Genomic DNA, 22,006 nt, shown 5'->3' on the forward strand with positions numbered 1-22,006 from the left:
TCTTGCTTGCAGCAAAATCTTGTTTCCGCTAGCGTTGCGGAGGCGGCCGGCAGTTTGCTAAAGACACGTTTTGTATTCGTTCGTCGTCATTCGCAGAAGAGGTTTTATAAAACACCATGTAAGTGCTGACCCTCGCCATTGAGAGCACGTAAATTATTTTACAAAAGCGCAGTATCGCAGGCAAAAGGCAAAACTCGTCGAAAGCAAGTTTCGCCTGTCTCGCGGCGTGATCAAAGCTCTCTTGGCACGCCGAACTGCTGCGTCCCTGTGCCACCTGCACCTTCGCACGCTTGGATACAGATCAAGAATCGACGCGTGACGATGTTTTGCGCGTGCAATGCGTGTGAAACCGCATGTGCCTCTGGAGCATTCAGCCGCGCTAATCCGCTAATCCGACTGCAGTTTACTGCCGCTAATAGCCGCTCCATGACCGTGGCGCCAGCAGCGCAGCGTGGAAAAGTGAAAAAGTATCCGCGTATCCGTGCTCTGCTGGGAGTTCCGTCAACTCTGTGGCTCCGTGCTCCGTCGACTCGGCCGACTGACCGTAGTCGTCGGTCGTCGTACGTCCGTATTCCCTCCGTTCGGGTTAGGGCAGCTACTTACTGCGGCCGTGCAGCTCCGTGGGACCTCCGTTCGTTCCGTGCGGTAGTGCCGGGATCTGCGTGTTTGATCGCAGTGCTGGTCCGGCAGCATGGATGCTGCGTGAGGATCCTTCAGGGTGAGTTCCGGGGACGACGATTGGCCTGCGGGCCATGTGGCGGCCGCTGCAGTGGCGGAGTCGCTGTTGGCTCTGCCGTGTTGCCATCGATTGCTTCCGAAACCTCGACGGGAAGGGCCCCCGGGGTTTCCTGGGGACCCGCGTGGGCCGCGGTCCCCGAGAAGCCCCGGTCGCACCGTCCGGGTGGCCTACCCACCGGAGGCCGAGCCAGCCCGGACGGAATTCGATCGGTCGGCGCTCTCGATCTCCGTCGTCGTTGCGGGATCGCCGGTCATCGGCGCCTTCGCAGAGTGCCACGGGCCGACGCTTCCGCCGATCGAACCCGCGCCTCGGCAGCGGGTAGCCACGCGCCTGACGAATTCAAGGTTTGTCTCGGGTAGACTGTGTCACGGCGGAACCTTCTAGGCGCATGTATGTATGTATGTATAAATATATACGGAGGCCGTGGGAAACGAACGCAAAAGCGCGCCGCCCACGACGGCTGGACGTGCGGAGCGATCGGGGGACTTTGCGGGGCGTAGGACGTCGTCGAGCGGGCTCGCGCAGACTCCGGGGGGCACTTCGCGGGCCACGGGCTCCGACCTCCCGCCGCGAACATGCCGCTCCTCCTACGGTTGCTCGAAGGGAAAGCTGCCGTCGCGAGGGAATTCCCTTTCGAAAAGCCTCGGAATGTCGGCCAACGGTTCGCGCAGGGGCGTGATCGTGGCACGTGCCTCCCGGTCACACGAACCCCTTCGCGGGACAAAATGTCCCCAGTGCTCCTGTTTGGGCTGCCTATGCGGAACACAAATTCGTCTGCACTTATTGGCCGATCAAAAAAAAAAAAAAAAAAAATAGTGGGTAGACCTTAAGTTATCTAGCATTGAGGTCTACCCACTGTCCTCTCAATCAAAGCCAACCAGAGCTTGGCTTCTTTCTGACGTCACCATAACTCCTGCGCAACGTTGCTAGATTACCGCAGTTGTGGAACTCCCGCAGAAAGGGATACCGCTCTTACTCACCTCAGTCTGCCTGCCGTCGTTCGAAGCACCATCAAGATTTTCGTTTACAAACTGTGTGTTTCATAGAGTATGGTGGAACGCCGTCTAGACGCTGCGCTTCGGAACATACATATTGCATAGAATACACTCCAGTTACCATAGCAGGTATCCGGCACGTCAAATGATGGGAAGCGGCTTGCGACTAGCTGACTAATGCCCATCGTCACCGCGCTTACATCGCTGCTGGAGTATGCCCCGCCTTTTCTGAGCGTAAAAATCCGCTCACAAAGTGGTGTGTTCCGGCCTTTCATCACGTTTCTAATAGGGAAATCGCCGTCACTTGATTGTAATATTTCGATTTTTGGGATGCTTAGGGCCCGTAGAATCAGTTATGACCGGGAACAGACAATCGCAGGATCCTCTTTAGTGCTCCTACAGTGGTAGTGCCCCTTTAAGAATTCTTCTGTTTCTTGCAGCAAGCTTCACCGCTTCGCACCGGTGCGCAAGTGTCAAGCTTTACTGCTATGCACTGGCGTGATGGGAGAGAAATGGCTGACGCGTCGAAGCGTTTTGATTAACTCGGTGGTCTCGGAAATCTTACTCAGACTTGTGGGTCAGCCTTTGGTTATAATCATAACTTTGACGCGTAAAAGGTAATTCTGTTGTGTCATACAGTAGTGATATATATTGCCGCACGCCGGTACCGTGTTCATCTAGACTGAAACGAGCAGGGGTGGAGATTGAACCCGGTTTTGCAGTGCGAGCTTTTGCTTCACATGCTGCGCTGCGCTAACATATTCGGCCATCTTATTTTAAAGGACGGTGCCAGAAAAAAACACCTAAAACTATTCACATAAAAAAAAAGTGGGCCTATCTCGAAGGCAGTGCAATGTGCCGGGTCAATCTGTACCAAAGGTGAAAAACATTTTGCAAAATACCATAGTTTGCAACTGATAAGTTTCACCTTTGTATAAGTCGCACCCCCATATAAATGACTGTTTTCATGAAAGGTTGATATGAAAGATTTCATGAAAGGTATTTGTTGGTCGGTGCAACAAAACCACATTAAAACGCCCGCATATCTGTATTATGATCGCGACAAATGCGGAGAGGGAGCAAGCTTCAATATTTTTGTGAACGAATCGAACAGGAAGTATAACCCCTGTGGAAAATTTGTCCAGTTAATACGTACAGGGAAAGAAAAATGCATGTATGTCGCATCATTGTAAGAGGCATTGACAGAAATTTGAAAAAAAAATGCAGTGACTTATTTATTGGAAAATACGGTCCTAAAAATCATATTAAAAATATTCCAATTTGATTTTCTGTCAAATTTTAGCTTTTGCATGTGATTTGCAATAAAACATTGATATTTATGCACATATATACAAAAGTAAATTAGTGGATTTTAGGTCATTAATTTGCTAACAAACGCTTCACATTTGCTACCTGATGTCTGCCGAGCTCGGTATGACAATCCCGATGAAGTCGCCTCTATTTCAAGCATTCATACAAAAAGCTTAGAATTCTTGGGGCTCACTCATGGGTTTTCATGTCCACTCTAGTATATATAGCTTGAACGTATGGCGAGCAAGTTGATAGTTCGGCGCTCGTCCTGTGTGCTCTTCTCTTTGTCCCTGTCTTTTTGAGCACTGCTTGAGTTTATTAATTTTTATGGGTCACAATACACCCCGGGACACTGTGATGGCTTTGTACGTTCTCAAAAACTCTGCAGTGTGTTCTTCCACGGCGTTCTTACTCCACCCACAAAAAAGGGAACACAAAGAGGCCCTATAAGTGCTGTGCATTTGAATGCCTTTGGGAAATGCCAAAGAGATGGCCAAATGTTTCTGCCGATAGTCTTTAATGGCAAGGTTTCGCAGCGGACCCCATATGTGTTTCCCAAATGTACGTCGTGGTCAACTATATTCAGCAGGAGTCACAGAGTCATGACACTGTGAGGTCGCTGCGTCATATGATGTCTTTTGACATGATATCACAATGTTCCTGCCAAGCTTGGCAGAGAAATTTTCCACTAGATCTTTGGTGGCAATTTAGTGTTCTTGGAGCGTCACAGTGTCACATGAACACCGTCTACAAAGTTTGTCGGGACATAAGTCAGCTAAATTTAAACACGGCAGTGTAAGCATGACCAGGAGGGTGCAGCATCCTGACTGTCAATGCAGTTTGTTTGCAAAACACGGCAAAAAAATTTTTTTGTTTTTTTCAAGTAACTTTAGTTGTGAAAGGAACGTCCACCGTACACATGTGATTACTGTGTCTTCCGCCAAAAAGTCACGGTTTTTTTCCAAATTTCTCGTCAATGCATCCTATGCAACGGTGCAACTCAATTGCTTTACGCAAATCTGTTGCACCATATATGTTTTTCATTCGACTCGTTGCAAGAATATCTAACTGACTTACGCTTGTGCGTCTATTGCCATCACATTTGTTCGTACGTGGGCTTATAATGCAGGTTCGCAGCACCAACCTTGCAAATATATAAGTGCAACTTATATAGTCGCACCTACAGTGACACCTATCTAGAATGAACCCACATACACCAAATTATTGTCGATATCGAACTCGCGGAAAATTTAAATAAAAATGCGTGTAAAAGGTACTTTTTATAACGAACAACACATTGGTTATATCAAACTTTTTCCCCTGGGGAGGCTTCTAAAAACGCTCAAACAATCGTCTTCCGGCCTGTCCCTTCCCCCAAAAAAGAAGTCGGAAAGGACGAAAATTCCAAAACCTCAAGTTGCGAACAAAGTTGAGCAAAGAGAAGTGATTCGGAAGAGGAGAAAGCTAAAAAATACACTGCACGCACACACAGAAAAAAAAAGAAAATCTTTTCATACCGAATTGTTTGCTTACGAAGAGAAGCAATTAAAAAAGGAAGATAAGCTAAAAAAAAAACTGCACGCATGCAAAAAAAATAAATAAATAAGCGCATTGTTGCAAGGCGGAAGTGAAGAGATGAGAAAGAAAGAGAAGCTTTCACCTTACAACAAACGCATCGTGAAAGTTTGTTGTAAATGGTTTTTGCTATATCAAACTACTTGCTATATCGAACTAATCATAGCATTTCCTGCTGTTCGTTATAAACGGGTTTGACTGTATACAGTCGAGGGTTCGACTTATCTATTGACTTTCTCGTGAAAACGGCTGTTTCCGGGGTGGACGCGACTTAAAGACTGCAAAATACGGTACGCTATTTCCGTCGTTTGGAAGGTGGCTCTTGACAGCTTTACATTCTGGAGCTGTTTTATACAGTGGACGCAAAGCAAGAATAGCCTCCACAAGCCCCACGATCGTTGCTGTGGTGCCCCCGTCGGCCGATCCCAACCGGTCCGTACTAGAACCACTGTATACAGGGGCAAATCCAAGGGGGGGCGACGGGGCGGCCGCCCCCCCAAAGTCGACCCCTTCCCCTCCCCCTTTCTCGGAGGGCAATTTGACATGGGTGGACTCCCCGGTGCACAAGAAAGAATGGGTGAATAGTAGTATCCTTACAAATTCCCCCCCCCCCCTCCCCCCCCCCCAAAAGCAGAGTTCTGGATCTGCCCCTGACTGTATATGGCAGCTTTAGCTGTCAAGGTAGCGCTACGCTTTTCCCCGCGCCACCCCTTGTCACAATTGATCTACTGCTGTGCTATAGCAACCGACAGTGCCGAACAAGGCATGTTGATTGTTGAAGTAGGGCTCGGATATTTTGGAGAGCTGCTTGTGCACCTGTCATGTGATTCTTTTGCTTCTTGAGTAGCGCGAAGTTCAAGTTGGCAGTGCGTGTGTCTGCCTGTGTTGAAAATGCGGTGAATGAGGTGCTCAATACTTCATATATGCCCATGCCAGTATGCTAACCGCTTTTATATTACCTTTACTTATTTTTACCACATTTTAATGATTGAATGGAAAGATAAAATGAGCGACACTAATAAAGAGGCCAAAGGCGCCGCTAGTAGCTCTGTTACCATGGCAACCCTCAGGCCCAAAATGGAGGTCACAGTTGGCACTTCCGACGTTGTGCACTTAGGTCTTTCTCCGTCGTGTCACTACATCACTACTCTGTTGTATTCAGTGGCATTGGCCCTGACCACGCACGGCCGGGGCGTGTCGAGAGTATGTCCCAGCCCTGGGGCTTCCTCTCTTGTTGCTGCAGGAGGCCGGTGGGACATGGGGCCCGGCCATGAGTGCGCCCCCGCCCTCGTCCGTAACGGGCCCCGAGGGGGCCTGCTGCGTGGGCAACCCCCGCTGGGCCAGCGCCCCCGCCGTCGCCGCAGCACTGCCCGCCCCGGCTGCCGTAACGCCCGTGGCACCCGCACCGGTCCGCTCAGGAGGACACGGCGACCAGAGGCTTGTGTCCGCGGCCAGGGTGAGCTCACTGCTGCACGCCGCGTGCAGGAATGCGGCAAGACCTCCGCATTTCTAACGATCCCAGGGTCTGCCAAAAACGGCAGCGATTGGCTCTACAGACAGAAGTGACGTCGATGCCGCGCACTTCCAGGAAGTTGCCAGAATAACGTTCATCCGCTTTCTTTCTTCCTCGAATGCCTTCCGTCCCGACGGTCGGAATGGCTCGCGGGGTTATACACTCGCTATTCCTGGTGCCGTGCCAAATTTTGAGTTATAAGTAAAACAAGTATGCAACTTTATTGAAAAAAAAAAAAAAAATGTTTCGCCTCTTGTGCGGGATACATCACCAATAGGTACAGGGGAAATGTAATTGTCCATCTCAACACGGTTCTACCTATCTCGAATATCTGTATAAGCTTTGAAGGGAGGGCCACTTGTTTTGTTGCACACTGATGCATCCTTGCGGACAAACAAGACTCCCAACTGCTTTTGTGGTCCCTACCTCTCCTCCCTCACCAAGGTCATTGCGGCAGGGAAGTGTCTCATTGTTCATTTGTAGCCGTGGACAATGGGACACTGCTTCGATTTCCCCTCTGTAACGACCTTAGCGAGGGATGATAGGTGGGAACCTGCTGATGATGCCTCCTGCATAGAAGGTTAAACTTTTAATGAATTTGTTTTCTTTGTTGCATAAAGTTGGCATACTTATTTTAGTTATGACGTCTCCCCGTTTCTGGACTATTTTTGCAAGTTTCGAGTTGCACTGGCGCCTTAGAAATTCTTTCGGGCGTACCAAAGTCCGGGGCCCTGCAGCCACGAACCTCCCGACGAGTCGTCACTCGACCGAAATCTGGCAGAAGCCGGGAATGTAGAGAGGCAGTCCCCCTGCAGCGTGGTTATGGCAATCTGGAGTCAGACGACCCCCTCCTCGCAGGACGGAGACTTTCGCAAGATCCGGCGCCTCCTGCAGAAGCACCGGGTGAACGTGAATGCCCGTGATCCCTCGACGGGCAACACGGCCCTCATGGTGGCGTCCCTGGTGCAAGACCCTGACGTGAGTTTTTGGGGGGACGCCTGCACTTGCCTGGAACATGTCTCCGACTGGTGTCTTTACCGCATCAAGAAGACTAGTCTCTCTGTTTCTGCCCGTTGGTGTCGCGCTGTCGCTGGTTGCAGTCCTGGCGGCGTCGCAGCAGATGCCCGTTCTGCCACAGGTCGCTCTCCAGCTTGACAGTTCACAGAAGCTTTGGCAGCCAGGAGCTGGTACGCCGCGATGACAGCGACACTTGCTTTTTGTCGCGCTTTTTTTGAGAACTTCTACACTTGAACGCGACGTCCGACGGCATGACGCTCAGGCTCGTGCAACGTCATTGTTTGCCACTTGGGGACCACTTTGGATGAACGGGGTCGGAGACGTGTTCCAAGTACCCACGCGGAAGCCCTCTGAACGCTTTCTCTCGCAGGCCATGAGCGAGTTGCTGCAGCACGGGGCGGACCCGACACTGCACAGCTACACGGGCCAGAACTGCCTGGACTCCCTGCCGGGGTCCCTGGTGCAACTGGTGCTGGGCTTCCCGGACTACCTACTGCGGGAGAGCGGGGACGAGCGGCGGCTGCTGCTGGCCGCCTGGAGCGGCCAGCGGGACCAGGTGCAGCAGCTGCTCTCCCAGCGGGGCTCTGGGGGCCTGGACGTGAACTGCACCAACGGGGAGGGCTCCACCCCCCTCGTCCTCGTCTGCCGGGACCTGGCCACCTTCCAGGAGCTGGCCGCGGCCGGCGTGCTGCGCTCCTACGACCCCCTGGGCGTCATCAGGGTGCTGCTCGACCACGCCATGTATGCACAGTCTTGTACATGTTACTCGAAAAAAACAATTAATTACAATTACTCTTGGTTAGAAAGTATTCAAATGTAATACTTGATTCCTTGGGAAGGAAAGTTATTGGAAGTAACTGTTACTTTTTTTTATTAGTTCAGATTTTGAAAAACTAAAGAGATTTTTCTCTCGGTTTAAATACCGAGAGAATCTCATTAACTCAAACTCGAGGGGGGACCAAAAATTTGTTTGAATAAAGCAAAGTTTGAATTACCAGGAGTTTCCTCCCATAGAGATGCATAGGATAAGACCTGCATGTTAGTATGAATTATCCACAAGTTTGAATTAAGAGAGTTTGAATTAATGAGAGTCAATAGTATGGGTATTTTGTACTGCGCACTATAAGATTTGGACTACCGAGTTATGAACTGCTCATCTTAATCCACCAATCTTGGTAAACCATCCTCTTGTCAGAGACTTGGTTCAAGCTGGTTCCTCGGTAGGAAAATTCTACAAACATTGTAACGCTTACAAGTAATTTTATTACTTCCAAAAGTAATCAGATCACTTACTCCCATGATCACTTCCTAATAAATTTATTTAAGTGACTACAAAATTACTCCAAAAAGTGATTGATTAATCTAATTTGATTACTTGTAATGAGTGCCATACAAGCCTGTATACGCGGAACCCTTCCCCTTCACCCCCTCCCCCCCCCCCCTGTCTGAGACGCGCCCTTCATTGCAGCCTCATCCACCGGGACGTGAACCACCAGGACCGTCAGGGGAGGACGGCCCTGCACTACGCGTCCCACACGTGCTGCGAGCACACGGCCGCTGTGCTCTCCCTCCTGCTGCAGAACGGCGCCAAAGTCGGTCGGTGCCCTCCCTCCTTCGACGCGGTGTCTACGAGCCCGCCCGTGCTGCCCGAGCGGGGTGCGGAGGGATGGATTCCCACGCGTCTCGTCTCCTTGCGCAGACATCAAGGACAAGCACGGCTTCTCTCCGCTGCACTTTGCGGGCCAGGCGGGCTCTGTGGACGCGGTGCAGCTACTGCTGGACGCGGGAGCTGACCCAAGTGCCACGGGCCTGGGCGCCATTGCGCCCCTGCACCTGGCCGTGAGTCTGCGCGGTTCTCTTAGGGGGATTCGTTACTGCCAACTGTCCACTCACCGGCGGGGCTCGTGTCGACTTGGGACGTAGTCTCAAGGTGTCACGCAGCTTCCAGACGCACGCTCTCAGGCTCGTTCATACTCGCGGTTGTACTCTGGGGGGATTAATTGAGGGGGATGCAGGTATGGCGCCTGGAGTGCGTCTCAGACTGGTGTGTTTAGAGTACAATCCCACCCATACATCAAAGGTGGTTCCGAAGTGGCAACAAATGATGTTGAAGAAGATGGAGTGTCATGCTATCAGATGTCACGACCCTGGCGGTTAGGGATAGAAACGTAAAGGACGAGCGTGTTGTTAAGGGTACTGAATATGAGGAAGGGACAAAAGGACGGACAGCAATGACAAGCGACAACTTCCCAATGGCAACAAACATTTATTAACTCGAAATCTGTTTATATAGGGCTCTCTAGCCCTATATAAACAGATTTTGGGTTAATAAATGTTTGTTGCCATTGAGAAGTTGTCGCTTGTCATTGCTGTCCGTCTTTTTGGTGTGGGTGGAGGCGCTAAACCAGAAGAGGGAAAAGGAAGGGAGGTGAGCCAACCTTCTAGGATGCGTCATTGTTCTAAATGTTTCCTTCTTCTGGTTTAAACCCGGACCCCTTTGTTTTCTACCCCTATATAAACAGACTTGGGCCAATAAATGTCCATTGCTATTTGGAAGTTGTCGCTTGTCGTTCGTCCCTTTGTCCCTTCCTCATATTCAGTAGGAATAGAAGTTTTTGAAAAAGCATGACGTCCCAGCTCCTGCCGGCTTAAGTTTCCGTGGACTGCCAAACTGAAAGTGACCTGCAGCAGAACAGGTGTCTGGCACATCCACCGCCACTGCTGGGACACCGCCAGGATTGCGACTGGCAACAGCACGACACTTCTAAGACGGCGCCGGGTGAAAATTGACAGACCACCTTTTAGGACGCGGAAAGCACACCAGTCGGAGTCGCATTCCAGGCACCATAGCACAGGGGCCGTCTTCCGTTTGCTCCCTTTGTGCACTGATAGCCGCTAACGGCGCAACAGCCGGAACGTTGAGGACCCTGCCGGCAAGCGTCACGGGTGGTGCCCCCTTTGCCTCCCGGTGTGAGCGGCCATTGAACCCTCCCCTTGCAGGCGTCGGCAGGCAAGACGGCAGCGGTGCGGCTACTGCTGGAGCGGGGGGCGGACGTGCTCAGCTTCGCCCAAGACGGCAAGTCCCCGCTGTGCTGCGCAGGGAGCACCGACGTGTACAGCGTGCTGCGCAGGGCCGTCGAGAGCGCCCTCTGCGACCGGGCCGACCAGCTCCGGCTCAGCCCTCTCGACCAGGGTGGGTGGAAGCTCCTTCTCCGGTACTTGCGTCCAGTCACCCTACGGGCCAAGCCTTGCCCTAGCTCGGCGAGCTTCTAAGTTTTAACGAGGAATGTGTTTAGGGGCTGGAATCCCTGAGGAATGTGTGATGGGATGCCACAGAAGCCATTACGAAACATGTAACACCTAGTTGAGAAGACAACCCAGAGAGCAAGTCGTCCATTACTTGTGCAGGGGGTTCCAGTGACGTCAGAACGATGTTAAGCTACGATTGGCTTTGAATGAATGGATAGTGAGTAGACCTCAATGCTAGATGCCTCGAGGTCTGCCCACTATTTTTTTTCAATCAGCCAATATGAGCTTTGCGTTCTGACATCATCGCAACCCCTGTGCAAGAAGCAGACGCATTTGCGCTCCACATAAGAAAAGAAGATTGGCACCTGCGCATTGCGAGCTGAAACTTCAGTTGAGGTGATGCATCGAAGGAGCTCTAGTCTTTGCATGTGCCAGGCACGAAATGGTACAAGACATCTAGTGATCCGCTCATGCAGACCCGCGTTAGTGTGGTCAGGTGGTCGCGTGTGCAGATGGACTAAAGTTCCTTCGATGCACCGTGGACTGAAGTTACGGCATTGTCGTATGTGTGCCGAAAGCTCAGTGAGGTTGGTCTATTGCTGCAAATGCAACGGGGGTCTCTTGCGGGTGCCTGCAGCGGCAGCTTGCCTCGCAGAGCGCCAGCAGCCAGGCCAGCCGGGACTCCCGTTGGCCGACCAGAGCTCCCCCGGGTAGGTCCCGCCGGGAGAGCGCCGGCAGAGCGTCGGGCCGACAGCACACCCCCTCGCAGGAGCTCGACGGCCCGGGAGGAGGGCTCAAGCAGTGGGGAGCCGAGCGAGCCGGAGGCCGGGCCCCCCGCCCCGTCCGCCTTCCGGCGCTACCGGGCCCCGGGCTGGCGCCAGAAGTCCCCCCATGGGGGCTCCCACTTCGTGCGAGACCGCTGGGCCTGCCCCGAGGGCAGCCTGGACAGCTACCACCGGCACGGGACCATGCCCTGCCACTCCTCTCTCGAGCCGGCCCCCGAAACGCCTTCCCGCCCAGAAACCGGGGAGAGGGCCCGGCCAGGGGGTGCTGAGGTTGCCGACTGCACCCCCGAGGCCGGCGCAGAGAGCCCCGCGCCCGAGGCAGACCGTGCCCGTGCAGTCGGGACGGGCCGGGACGCGTACGCCCGGGTGCGGCCCCGCAACGCGCCCGACTCGGAGTCCGGGGACGAGGAGCGGCGCCAGTCGCTGCGCAGGCGCCCCGTGGGGTCCCGGCGCAAGAAGCCCCACCACCACGCCAACAAGAGCTACCACCTGAGCCGGCTCAAGCTGCGCCCGGAGCCCGTCGCGGCCGACACGACGGCGGCGCCTCGGCAGGAAGCGGCGCCCGAAGAGGGCCCCCGGGTGCCCACCAGGGGCTCCCTGCCTGGCCGGGCCAACGGGCCCCGCCCGGGCGCCCCTTCGGCCCGGGGCCTGATGAGCAAGCTGCTGCCCCCGTGGGTGACGCGGGACGACGCCTCCTCGCACCTCTCGTCGGCCTCCTGGGTGTACCTGCCCTCGCTGTCCCCCGAGGAGGGTGCTGAGGAGGGCCCCCGCCTGTCCCTGCCCCGGGCCCAAGAGGAGGAGCCGCCCCGCAAGGCCGAGCCCCGGCCTCCCGTGCCCCCGCTGCCCAAGAGCCTGCACGACATCCCGGCATTCCCGTCGGGGCCCCCTTTCCCCTGGGTCAAGGGCAAGCTCATCGGTACTCCTGTGCCGGTCGGGTTGGGGGCCCGCACCTCAGGGGCTTTCTCCCCTCTCAGGCAAGGGCGCCTTCGGCCTGGTCTGGTGCGGCCTGCGCAAGCCCGGCGGGGAGCTGGTGGCCGTCAAGCAGTTCCAGCTCTCCGGGGCCGAGGTGCTCTCGGCCGTGCAGCTCGAGGTGGACATCCTGCAGAGCCTCAAGCACCCCAACATCGTGGGCTTTCTCGGCGTGCAGCAGCACGAGGGCGCCGTGAACCTCTTCCTCGAGCTCGTGTCTGGGGGCAGCCTGGCCGCCAACCTGGCGCAGTTCGGGCCCTTCCCAGAGTCCGTCGTGCGTCGCTACGGGCGCCAGTTGCTACAGGCCCTGGCCTACCTGCACCAGCGCAACGTCCTCCACAGAGACATCAAGGTGGGCGCGTCCGCCCGTCGGGAGGCAGGACTATGGTGCCTAGGATGCTTCTTACCAGTGTGTACAGCATCCCGCCCATGCATCCAAAGTGGTCCCCAAGTGGCAACAAATAACCTCGCAAAAGCCAGAGTGTCATGCCGTCAAATGCAACAATCCCAATTTCCGGCTGCTGAATCTTCTGTAGACTGTCAACCTGGAGAGTGACCTGCAGCAGAGCGGGCATCTGCCACATACATTGCCGTTACAGTGACATCGCAAGGATTGTGGCCATTGACAGCATGACACTTCTACGACTTCATTGGACGTAAATCGAGAGACCGCATTTTTTGCTGCTGTAGACACACCAATCAGACTGTTTTTTAGGCACCATAGTGGGGCATTATGCGTGACGCGGCTCACCGCAGGTGGTGGTTGGCATGGCGGTAGGCGTAGGCGACAGCACAAGTTGGAAACATTCGGCTAGGATCTGTCGGAGATTCCTTAGTCGGCTTTGGCATTGCGAGGTGCGCTGCCAAAAGGACCTATGGAAAGGGGAAATGCGACAGGTGTAAACTTGGGCTAGGTGATAGCGTGTGCTTATAGCACTGTGTGTTTTGCCGGCTTCTGTCCGTGTGGTCGTCGATGTTTGGTCTTGAGAGCTCGAGGTCAAGCGGAAAATCGACGCGGCACACTGTGTGCGGCAATGAAAGCTATCAACAAAGAACATTGCAAACATAAAATGCACGCTCTCACGCGACACCGATGCCAAATACACGAATATGCGTGCTTACAAGATTATCGTTACCGAAGGTCCCTCGGGCCTTTCAGTTACGATATTGCCATTGCATTTGTGGTGAACTAGACATGGAAAAGCCAATGAAGTTGGGAATTACAAACTTGCGTACCAAGACCGTCTTTTTAAAGGGGTCGGTGCATGCTTCCCAGTAAATGCGCACAAGCTGTATTGATAGTGTTATCCTGTAACATGATTTAGCAACCACTACATCAATATTTATATGTATATGTTGTATTTGAATTTTTAAGAGACATTCCCCAAAAATGTTTGATAGAACATAAAAAAAAGAAATTAGTTGTCCAGTTTGGTAACTGCTTTTGCAGAATTTGTGTAAAAGTTCTGGGATTCGACACGGAACCTTGGGTTCAGCGAATGTCCGACCCATCATAGGGTTACGGCGGCATCGCAATTGTGTCTCCGCTCCCACCTTTTGAAGATCGGCTACAGTACAATCCACTTATAAGGATACCACATATAACAATGTGGTGCTTATAACGATCAGTTTCTACAGTTTCTAGGCTAGAAATGCTCAGTTTCTGGTCTGGATACAATGGTAATCGGTTATAACAATTAAATTTTCAGGTTTTCTTTTTATCGTTATATAAGTGGATTGCACTGTACCCGGGACCATTTCTCTCGGTACCGAAATTCAATGTTGGGAAATACTTTGAGTGCATTTTACTTTAAGTACTATTTCAAGTAGGTTTAGAAAACTTGTACCTAAATTACATTCTCTGAGTATGTACTTGTACTTAAAGTATTTTTTCTGGTATTTTTCAAGGAAAGTACAGCTCCTGACTCCAAAGTGCATTCCCCAAGTTAGGTCTTGCTAAATTTGTATCACAAAATTAAAATATTTCAGCAAACAAGTGCTTTACAGGTTGATTGTATTAAATAGTTGGTCAGCGAGAATAGAACAACTACTCTGTGGCCACTTGACTTTATCCAATATTCGCCACCATTTCCGAAAATAACTGATGCACGCCTGATTACCGCCAAAAGTACTTGTACTTTACTTTGAAAGTATGGTGTATTTATAGTACAGGGAGTTTCTGAGAAACGAGAACCATGTTTTTTCACCCGGGTAAATAAACCATGCGTTGCAGAAAGCTCAAACTCCGTGAGAATGTGACTTTGACAGTTAGGATAGAATGCGAAAGTTTGAGAACATGACATTACCTCGATCAAGAGACAATTGAGAAAAACAAAATTTGTGTATGAGCCGACGTCTACTTAAGTCTAATATCATTAAAACAAGAAATGACACTGTGGTAGCATGTGGCATCTATTTCAGTGAAAAGAAACCCTGCCGGACTGCTGCCGTCACTTTCTAATTCTTGCTAATAAAATCTTTTAGATAAGAAAAAGAAAATGTTGGTGAGGACCAAAATTAAAAATCCTATTGCAAAAAAAAAAAAAAAATGTTTTCTCCAAATATTTGGGTTACTTTTTTTAGTGATGTTGGCGTGTTATTCTGGTCAATTTTGAGCGAATCGAGGACCATGAAGAAAATGTTGGAGTACTTCTCTGAAGAGCAACTTAATTTTGGATTACGACTAATCTTAGCTAAAGCAGTGTCCGTAAATGACAAAAAACTTTTTTTTTTTAATTGTGTGTGGTGATATAAATATCACGGGTCAAAGTTTGGTTTCAGGCATTTACGGCAAAACCGAATTTATCTGCTAGAGAGATGGCAACACTGATCATCAGCCGTACGGCCACAACGTGACGTCAAATGGGTGCTTCGGTATGCGGTACAACCAACGTCGTTAGATTAGCTATCGCCTTGGGTACAACAAATCAACCGCGGCGACGTCACAAGGGTACTGTACCAATGTTCCTTGACTAAAAGCTAACCCACCTGCCACTTGCTAAAGACCAGCTGGTCACATGTTCAACTCGGTTTTAGTGGAGTACGCAGCTTCACTTTGACGCAATATCTCGGCTGTGATCATATTTCGTGCCACTAAAGCGATACCAGTCATTTATTTTGGTTTAGTTTTCGACCGCAGTTGCCCTTTAACCGACGTCAGTTGACAAGCTACCTGAATGCCTGGTGCATCTAAGATCTAAGAATGTTGCCTATAACGAAGCTCCAGAGTGCAGGAGACAACACTAGAGAAATTGAAGAAGAGAGATGAAGGAAGGGCAAGGGACTAGCAAGAGTTGGCTTGCAGGGCAACAACGTGATGGTGTGTCCGGGCAGCGGCACCATCAAGCTGATCGACTTTGGGTGCGCCACCTTCGAGCCGTCGTCGGCCGACTGCGAGGCCCTGGTGGCCAGCGCCCGGGGCACCCCGTACTGGATGGCCCCCGAGGTCATCTGCCAGCAAGAGTGCTCGCACCGGTCGGATGTCTGGTGGGTGCCCCACCCTCAGCTACTGTGCCCACAACGCGTCTCCGACTGGTGTGTCCCCAACATCCAAAGTGGTCCCCAAGTGGCAGCAGACGATGTCACAAAAGCCGGGGTGTCGTGCTGTCGTAATCCTGGTAGTTGGTCATACAAGTTTGGGCAAAGAGCACAGACAGACTTGAGTGTTGCTCTCGTCACGGCGTATTAATCTCTGGCTGCCAATGCTTCCGTGGACTGTCAAGCTGGGAAGCAACCTGGACACGCGTCTGCTGCGTTTACCATCGCTGTTGCGACACTGCCAGGATTGCTTTCGGCAACGGCACGACACTCCGATGACGTCACCGGGTGGGAATTGAAGGACCACTTTTTTGGACGCAGTAAACACACCAGTCAAAGACGCGTTTGAGGCACCATTCCCACGCGTACCGAGCCCCTCTCCTTGCAGGAGCGTGGGCTGCACCATCATCGAGATGTTCCAGACAAAGCCCCCTTGGTACGAGCTCTCGCCTCTGGCTGCGGCCTTTGCCATTGGCCAGGGCACCAGCGACCCCAAGTTCCCGGACCAGCTCGGAGCCGACGCCCGGGACTTCATCCTCGCCTGCCTCAAAAGGTATGGTACCACACCGTCGGGATGATTGACTGAACATGTGTATTTGCTTTTGAAAAGCTTTGCCTGCCTATGGCTTCGTTGTCCCGAGAGAATCGGGGTTGTGGGCTGTAGGGAAGGGGGGGGGGTGGGATATTATTATTTCATTATACGATACGATAGACCCAATGTGTCAGGGAACCCGTGATTTGCTTCCTGTGCTGGTCTCCGAGCTGCTTCGGTCTTGTCTCGATGCGCTATTAATCCTGGTGCGTGTGTGTGTGCGTGTGCATGCATGCTTGCATGCACACGCATCAGGACCAAGAGCGGAAGAAGTATTGTTGCTTGCGAACCTGGTGTAATTGGACGTATTGTCTCTGAGGTGGCCTACCAGATCAATTTATAATCCATTAGCAATTGTTGTGCACGAAGAGGAATTGGATGGTAACCCTCAGTGGTTTTCAGTTTGTCTCGGTCGTTGGACTTTGGAATCGGAACTGTGTGGCCCCCTGGAAAATGATGGAAGCAGTACCTGCAGTTTCAAGTGGCATGCAAAATATAGCCTTCAGCTCTGAGCATAACAGTTTGCCTTGCGTTTTATCTATTATTTTCGTGAGCTGATCGCCTCCCTTCCACTTTACCTGCACCACCAAATTTTAATTTAGCAGACTCGTTTCCAGTTTGCAACAATTCGGCCTGCTGCAGCAAAAGGTTGCCGACCCCTGCCCTAGGCTCTTGCAGTTTCGGAGCATTTGTGTCGCCAATAGCATGTCCACTGTGCACGCCTTGCACACAGGATCAATGTCCTCCTGTATGTCTTCTATTTTACTGAGGGCTGCTTTCCTTGCTGTCGGGGGGCTGCCTCTCGAGTGCTTGTAACAAATAAAGTCGCTGGATCTCGGGAAAGTAGCGGCAAGGTCCCCTTGTGTTCGCCATTTTGATCTGCGGAACGAGCGGCTTGCCCTCGACTTCTTTATTCTCGGTGAGCCGATCGAAATTCGAGGCAACAGGTTGCTTTATAAAGACGTTTCTTGAATGCCGAGGTTTAGTTATCTGCACGCCGGCGTAACAAGCGTGTCCCTTTTAACCGCCACCGCTCAAGACGTCGATGCTTAGTGGCATTGAAAAATAGCTTTATTTCGTGAAATGTGCGCAAAGAACGATATAATTGTAAGAGATACACGGAGGTAGCCAGAATGATAAGTTGATTGCGTACACAGTGCTAAACATGCTTATATCGGCGAGGAATGCTTTCAGTACGACGACGCGCCATTGCAATCTTGTTGCGGCCAGTTCGGAACAACCCTTTCGAACCTTCCTAGATTTGAAAGGACCACAATGGTGATTGCCATGGCACCATGCACCGTACAGCCAGCCTCCTCGAGAGCAGTGATAGAAGTGCCGCGCCAAATTGCGCCGTGAATGAATGCCGGCTATATCTTGCGCCAAAGTGCCATTTTTGCTAAAAATTGTGCCACACCTGCGCCAAAATGGACGAAGCAAGAGAGAAAAAAAATTATTGGTAGACTTTAATAATTAGAGAAGTAGGAGGAAAGGAAAATGGTACAACTATGTGTTTCAGAGCGTCTCTACTCACCGTATAGTTTGTTTTATCTTAGGTCAGAGGACAGTCGAAGGCTCGAACACAACCACACACTAAGAGTGCAAGCCACAAAACATTCGCTGCACTTGATTCGTTTAGTCAATGAAAGACCACGCACAGGAAGATAGACGAATGCCATGATGTCACGCTTTGACCCTGGTTGGTGCCATTGGCTCATAGCAGCAGCTGCGCTTTAATTTAAGGTGAAACAAAATATTGAGATCAACCAACCACACTGGTTGTTCGATGCGCCAGCGGACTGATCGCCGACATCCAGACTATGTCGGCGACGTGGGAAGCTAAAAGTTGCGAGAAAACATTGCCAAATGAGAGGATGGCAGCTACTGTGATAAGCCAGAACTAGAGTCTTGTACTCATGATGAAATTAGCATGTCTGCCGCATGCCTCTCCTCACCGGCGCGCGTCGAGCTTCACCACCTTGCACGAGAGTGCTAGGTGCAGCGGTTTAAATGGGTCAGCACCTGGGTTAGCGTGATAGGTTCAGTAATTATGCTTTGTACTGTTCCTGGTCTACTTTTTCGTGTCATGGTGGTAGGTTTATCTCCAACTTTAAAAATCTGTGCCAAAAAAAAAAAAAAATATAGTGGGTCTATATCAGTCAAAGTTGTTCCCGTGCAGCTGTTGATTGAAAGAACAGCAAACTTTGACTTCACTCTGGTTCCAAAAAAACTACGGAGCAGTATAACTTGCACAAGTGTAGGTTTTCATAACATTTGAGGGTGGTTGCTTTGGTAGTTTACAATATTAAAGTCTCGAGTTTGGTAGGCTCATAAAACTTGAAAAACATATTTTTGTTAATGGCACTAGTAGAACTGACAAGCGATTTGGAGCAGCTCTTGTCTGCTTCAAAACCCGTTGTTTCCTGCTACAATTTTGAGCTGTCATGTCAGAAAATGGTATGCAATCTCTTTGACAGTTAGCTTTTACAAAAAAGACTGCGGTTGAAGTTTTGGGAGACTATTTGAAATGTCATACCTGCAGGAAACCTGACCGTTACGGATATTTATTTATTTATTGAACAATCATACGCGGGGAATTCTGCAGATGCCTCAATTAACCTATTAGGAGTACCGATGGCGTCTTTGGTGTGTTTGACGTACAAAGATGTTTTTGTCTACTTTGTAGGGTTTGTACCACGGTGACGTAATTGTTGCGAGTTCATCAAACAAACTCTTTTGAGTTGAATGTGCCTCATGCTGCTCTCGCTCTTTGTTAGGCATGTGCAAATAATGAATTTTGGATTCAAAGCAAATTAAAAGTGAATACTGGTTTGGGCCGAATATTTTTTAATTGAATATTGAATAGGTGCTGTTGTTCCCAAGCTTCTAACTGCCCACTTGTGAGCTCTGTTATATTTAATGTAGCTATACTATTATAGACTGTGGTTTGAGGAATTCCAATACCTACATTGGCATGGCAAGTAAACGACAGATTTGACATAAAATTAAACCTATAAAGTTGCCCAGGCATACTAAATGGTGGGATTTATAAATCTTCTTGCTATATGCAAATATTTTCTTCAATTCTGAATTTAAAAAAAAAGAAGCCTGAATAATGAACACAGGTTGTTAGAACATCGCTGCCTAACATATATCCTGGCATAATAGCCACAGTTAAATTTTGAAGATTTTACTGCAATAGTAGTATAAACAATTACAATGTTTCATTTTATTTATTTTTAGTTTATCAGGCGTCCGCGTGCAGCATATTGCTTTGCAGGTGTTTTTCGCCCAGGTGCTGCGGCGAAGGGAGTCGCGAGATTGCGGTGTAACCTCCGCGAGTACTGCTTCTCCGCAGCACACCGGTGCGTGGGGAGAAGCACACTCAAAGGGGCTATCCTGCCGCGATTAACACTATGAGACGTAATAATAACACAGCTCATATTGAAGCGAATATTAAAAAAATGGATTATCTGAAACGAATTTTCGAAAATTCGAATGTTCTCACTAGCCTACTTCTCGTGCATAGCACTTAAGTAACCGAGAAAAAAAAAAATTGTAATTTTTAGTGGCATTGGCAACAGTGCCACTTGCCAGACACTTAGTTTCCATTTCAAGAACAGCCCCTTTCTGGTGCAGGTATGGCTCAAATGATGAACAAATACAGCCTTTGGAGCAGCAGGTAGCAGGTTATTCGTTCTGGCGGAAATAGCGGCAGTTCCACCACTGTAATAGACAAGCTGGTTTTGCAGATGTTTTTACAAAAAAACATATATACACGCTAAATAAACTACTGGCTGTGAAAGTGCAAGGGGAGAGAAACTTTATCCCGACCAAAGTGTTTTGCTATGATTAATTTTTCATAAATTTTGTAGTACCCATTTTAAATTAAACCTTCTCCGACCAGAGCATTAATTCTAAAAAGAATGTTCTGTATTCCTCTGGTGCCCTATCTATTCTTATTACAAAGTAATATGCTCCAGTACAAAAGAGGGACCCTCAGTCATTATCAAAATTGAACTTATTTAGCAATGCAATCACTTTTTCCTTTGCAAGTGATGTGCTAACAGATGTTGGCATCTTCTCTAAAAGTAGCAGTGACTGCCTGAAACCAACGCTTTGCCTTCTATAGAGCCCACTACAAAAGGTCAAATGCCGCTTCCATCACTGCGCGAGGGTTTGGTTGTATGACTATGTTAATCTGTATGTGTCCTGCTAGCAGGCAGGGGAGGCAATGCCGCTACTAGTATCCAGCGACTTTGTAGCCCAGAGTCCACAGTGCACTTGTCCCGACGCTGCGTGCGGAGGCAGGTCTTTGTCCCCACAACTGGCGATTTCCGTTTCGCCACACTACGTGGAACGCTTTTACGACTGGTGCGTTTAGCTTCTTATTTCGCCCACACATCGAAAGCGGTTTCAAAGCAACTACAAACGACGTCGCAAGAGCCGGATTGTCACGCCATCGGACGTTGCAATCCTGGCGGTCGGTTGAGAAGTCACAGCAAAAAGCACGAGCATCAACGTTGTCGCAGCATCCCAACTGTTGAAGCTTCTGTGGACTGTCAAGCTACGTGGTGACCTGCCGCAAAACAGGCATCCAACACATCCATCACCGCTGCTGTAACAGCACGGTACACCTACTACGTAATCGGGCAAAATCGAGAGACCGGTTTTTGGAACGCGGTAAACGCACCAGTCGGAGACTCACCAGTCGGAGATTCGTTCCAGGCACCATACTAGCGGGGGCATGCCGTGCAGTGTTCTAACGGGGCCACGCCCATTGCGCAGGAGCCCCTCTGAGCGCCCCACGGCCGAGGAGCTGCTGGGCCACCGCTTCCTGCAGACGGGGGCCATCGAAGACCTCTAGCGGCTCCCCTATTTATTGCTATTTATTTCGCGACAGATGTACATAGCCCCCCGCTGCGTCCCACCCGGCCGCCGACGTGGGCCGCCTCTCGACGGACGCGCAAAAAACTAACTCACGTTGCCAAATAAAAAGTCTAGTATGCTAACAGGGTGTCTGCCCGGCGTCGCTTCCTCGTCCTTTGGACCATAGAGGTAATACAATGGTCTGGATAGAAGGTCCTCAGCCATTGCGGCCGCTGCGGAACGGCGGGGCGTAGGTGGTCCTTACGGCCCCGGACTGAAGCGCTGGATGGATTTTATAAACGAGTACCGCCAAGCTGGTGTGTGTTGGGATGTGCTTGAGCCAATAATGGTGGAGCGGTGCTGCCAATCCAGTTTGGCGCGGTGCCGGCATCTACAGTAGATCAGGAGGAGCCGGCAGCCACATCGGACCATTAGGACCGTTCGCGTCTGGATGTGGGATGCGCCACAAGCCAAAAATGGTGACGCGTCGCCGGCATCCAATAGGAGCTTTCATGGCACGATCAAACGGTGGCGGTACTTGGATAAGTCGGGACATCCAGTGCTTTACCTTGGACCACTGGCAACGCTATACACAAAGAAGTGGAAAAATATTACCCGCAAAATCTGTTGTTTCTCTAGCTTTTTGTAGTAAAAAAACACCGGTGTTGCTCGCTGTATAAAAAGAAATAAAGTTGACGAGTGCTCGAACAACTTTAAATCGTTGTGGCAAGACGAACACACCTAACCTATTGTCTTTCTCAGGCACGTAGCTAGGATTTTGTTTGGGGACGGCCCACCCATGACAAAATGCTGTGCGAGGGGGAGGGGAGGCCCCAGCAATATGTAAGACTTCGA

At 50.6% G+C, this 22,006-nt stretch overlaps 1 protein-coding gene across 2 annotated transcripts; it reads left to right on the top strand.

The window, feature by feature from the left end:
- Positions 1 to 400: 400 nt before the first annotated feature.
- Positions 401 to 21,294, top strand: LOC8051353 (serine/threonine-protein kinase STE20). 2 transcript variants are annotated; one of them, XM_002435228.5, is made up of 13 exons: positions 401 to 718; positions 5,864 to 6,076; positions 6,992 to 7,111; positions 7,521 to 7,891; positions 8,619 to 8,746; positions 8,850 to 8,989; positions 10,151 to 10,343; positions 11,037 to 11,109; positions 11,169 to 12,100; positions 12,159 to 12,505; positions 15,458 to 15,639; positions 16,079 to 16,243; positions 21,071 to 21,294. In XM_002435228.5, the coding sequence occupies exons 2-13, from the start codon at positions 5,891 to 5,893 to the stop codon at positions 21,147 to 21,149; spliced, it is 2,916 nt and encodes a 971-aa protein (XP_002435273.4). In that variant the 5' UTR covers positions 401 to 718; positions 5,864 to 5,890; the 3' UTR covers positions 21,150 to 21,294. The 2 variants fall into 2 exon arrangements, with proteins under 2 accessions (XP_002435273.4, XP_029846418.3); XM_029990558.4 differs by having other exon boundaries at positions 484 to 718; positions 11,055 to 11,109.
- Positions 21,295 to 22,006: the final 712 nt, after the last annotated feature.

This window comes from Ixodes scapularis, unplaced genomic scaffold, assembly GCF_016920785.2.
Source record: "Ixodes scapularis isolate PalLabHiFi unplaced genomic scaffold, ASM1692078v2 PGA_scaffold12__126_contigs__length_90152505, whole genome shotgun sequence".
Lineage (NCBI taxonomy): Eukaryota > Metazoa > Arthropoda > Arachnida > Ixodida > Ixodidae > Ixodes > Ixodes scapularis.

Coding starts and splice junctions, on each gene's coding strand:
- LOC8051353 (XM_002435228.5), top strand. CDS start 5,891: ATGAGTGCGCCCCCGCCCTCGTCCGTAACGGGCCCCGAGGGGGCCTGC. Junction 7,892..8,618: donor GTGCTGCTCGACCACGCCAT/GTATGCACAGTC, acceptor CCTTCATTGCAG/CCTCATCCACCGGGACGTGA. Junction 11,110..11,168: donor GCCGACCAGAGCTCCCCCGG/GTAGGTCCCGCC, acceptor ACCCCCTCGCAG/GAGCTCGACGGCCCGGGAGG.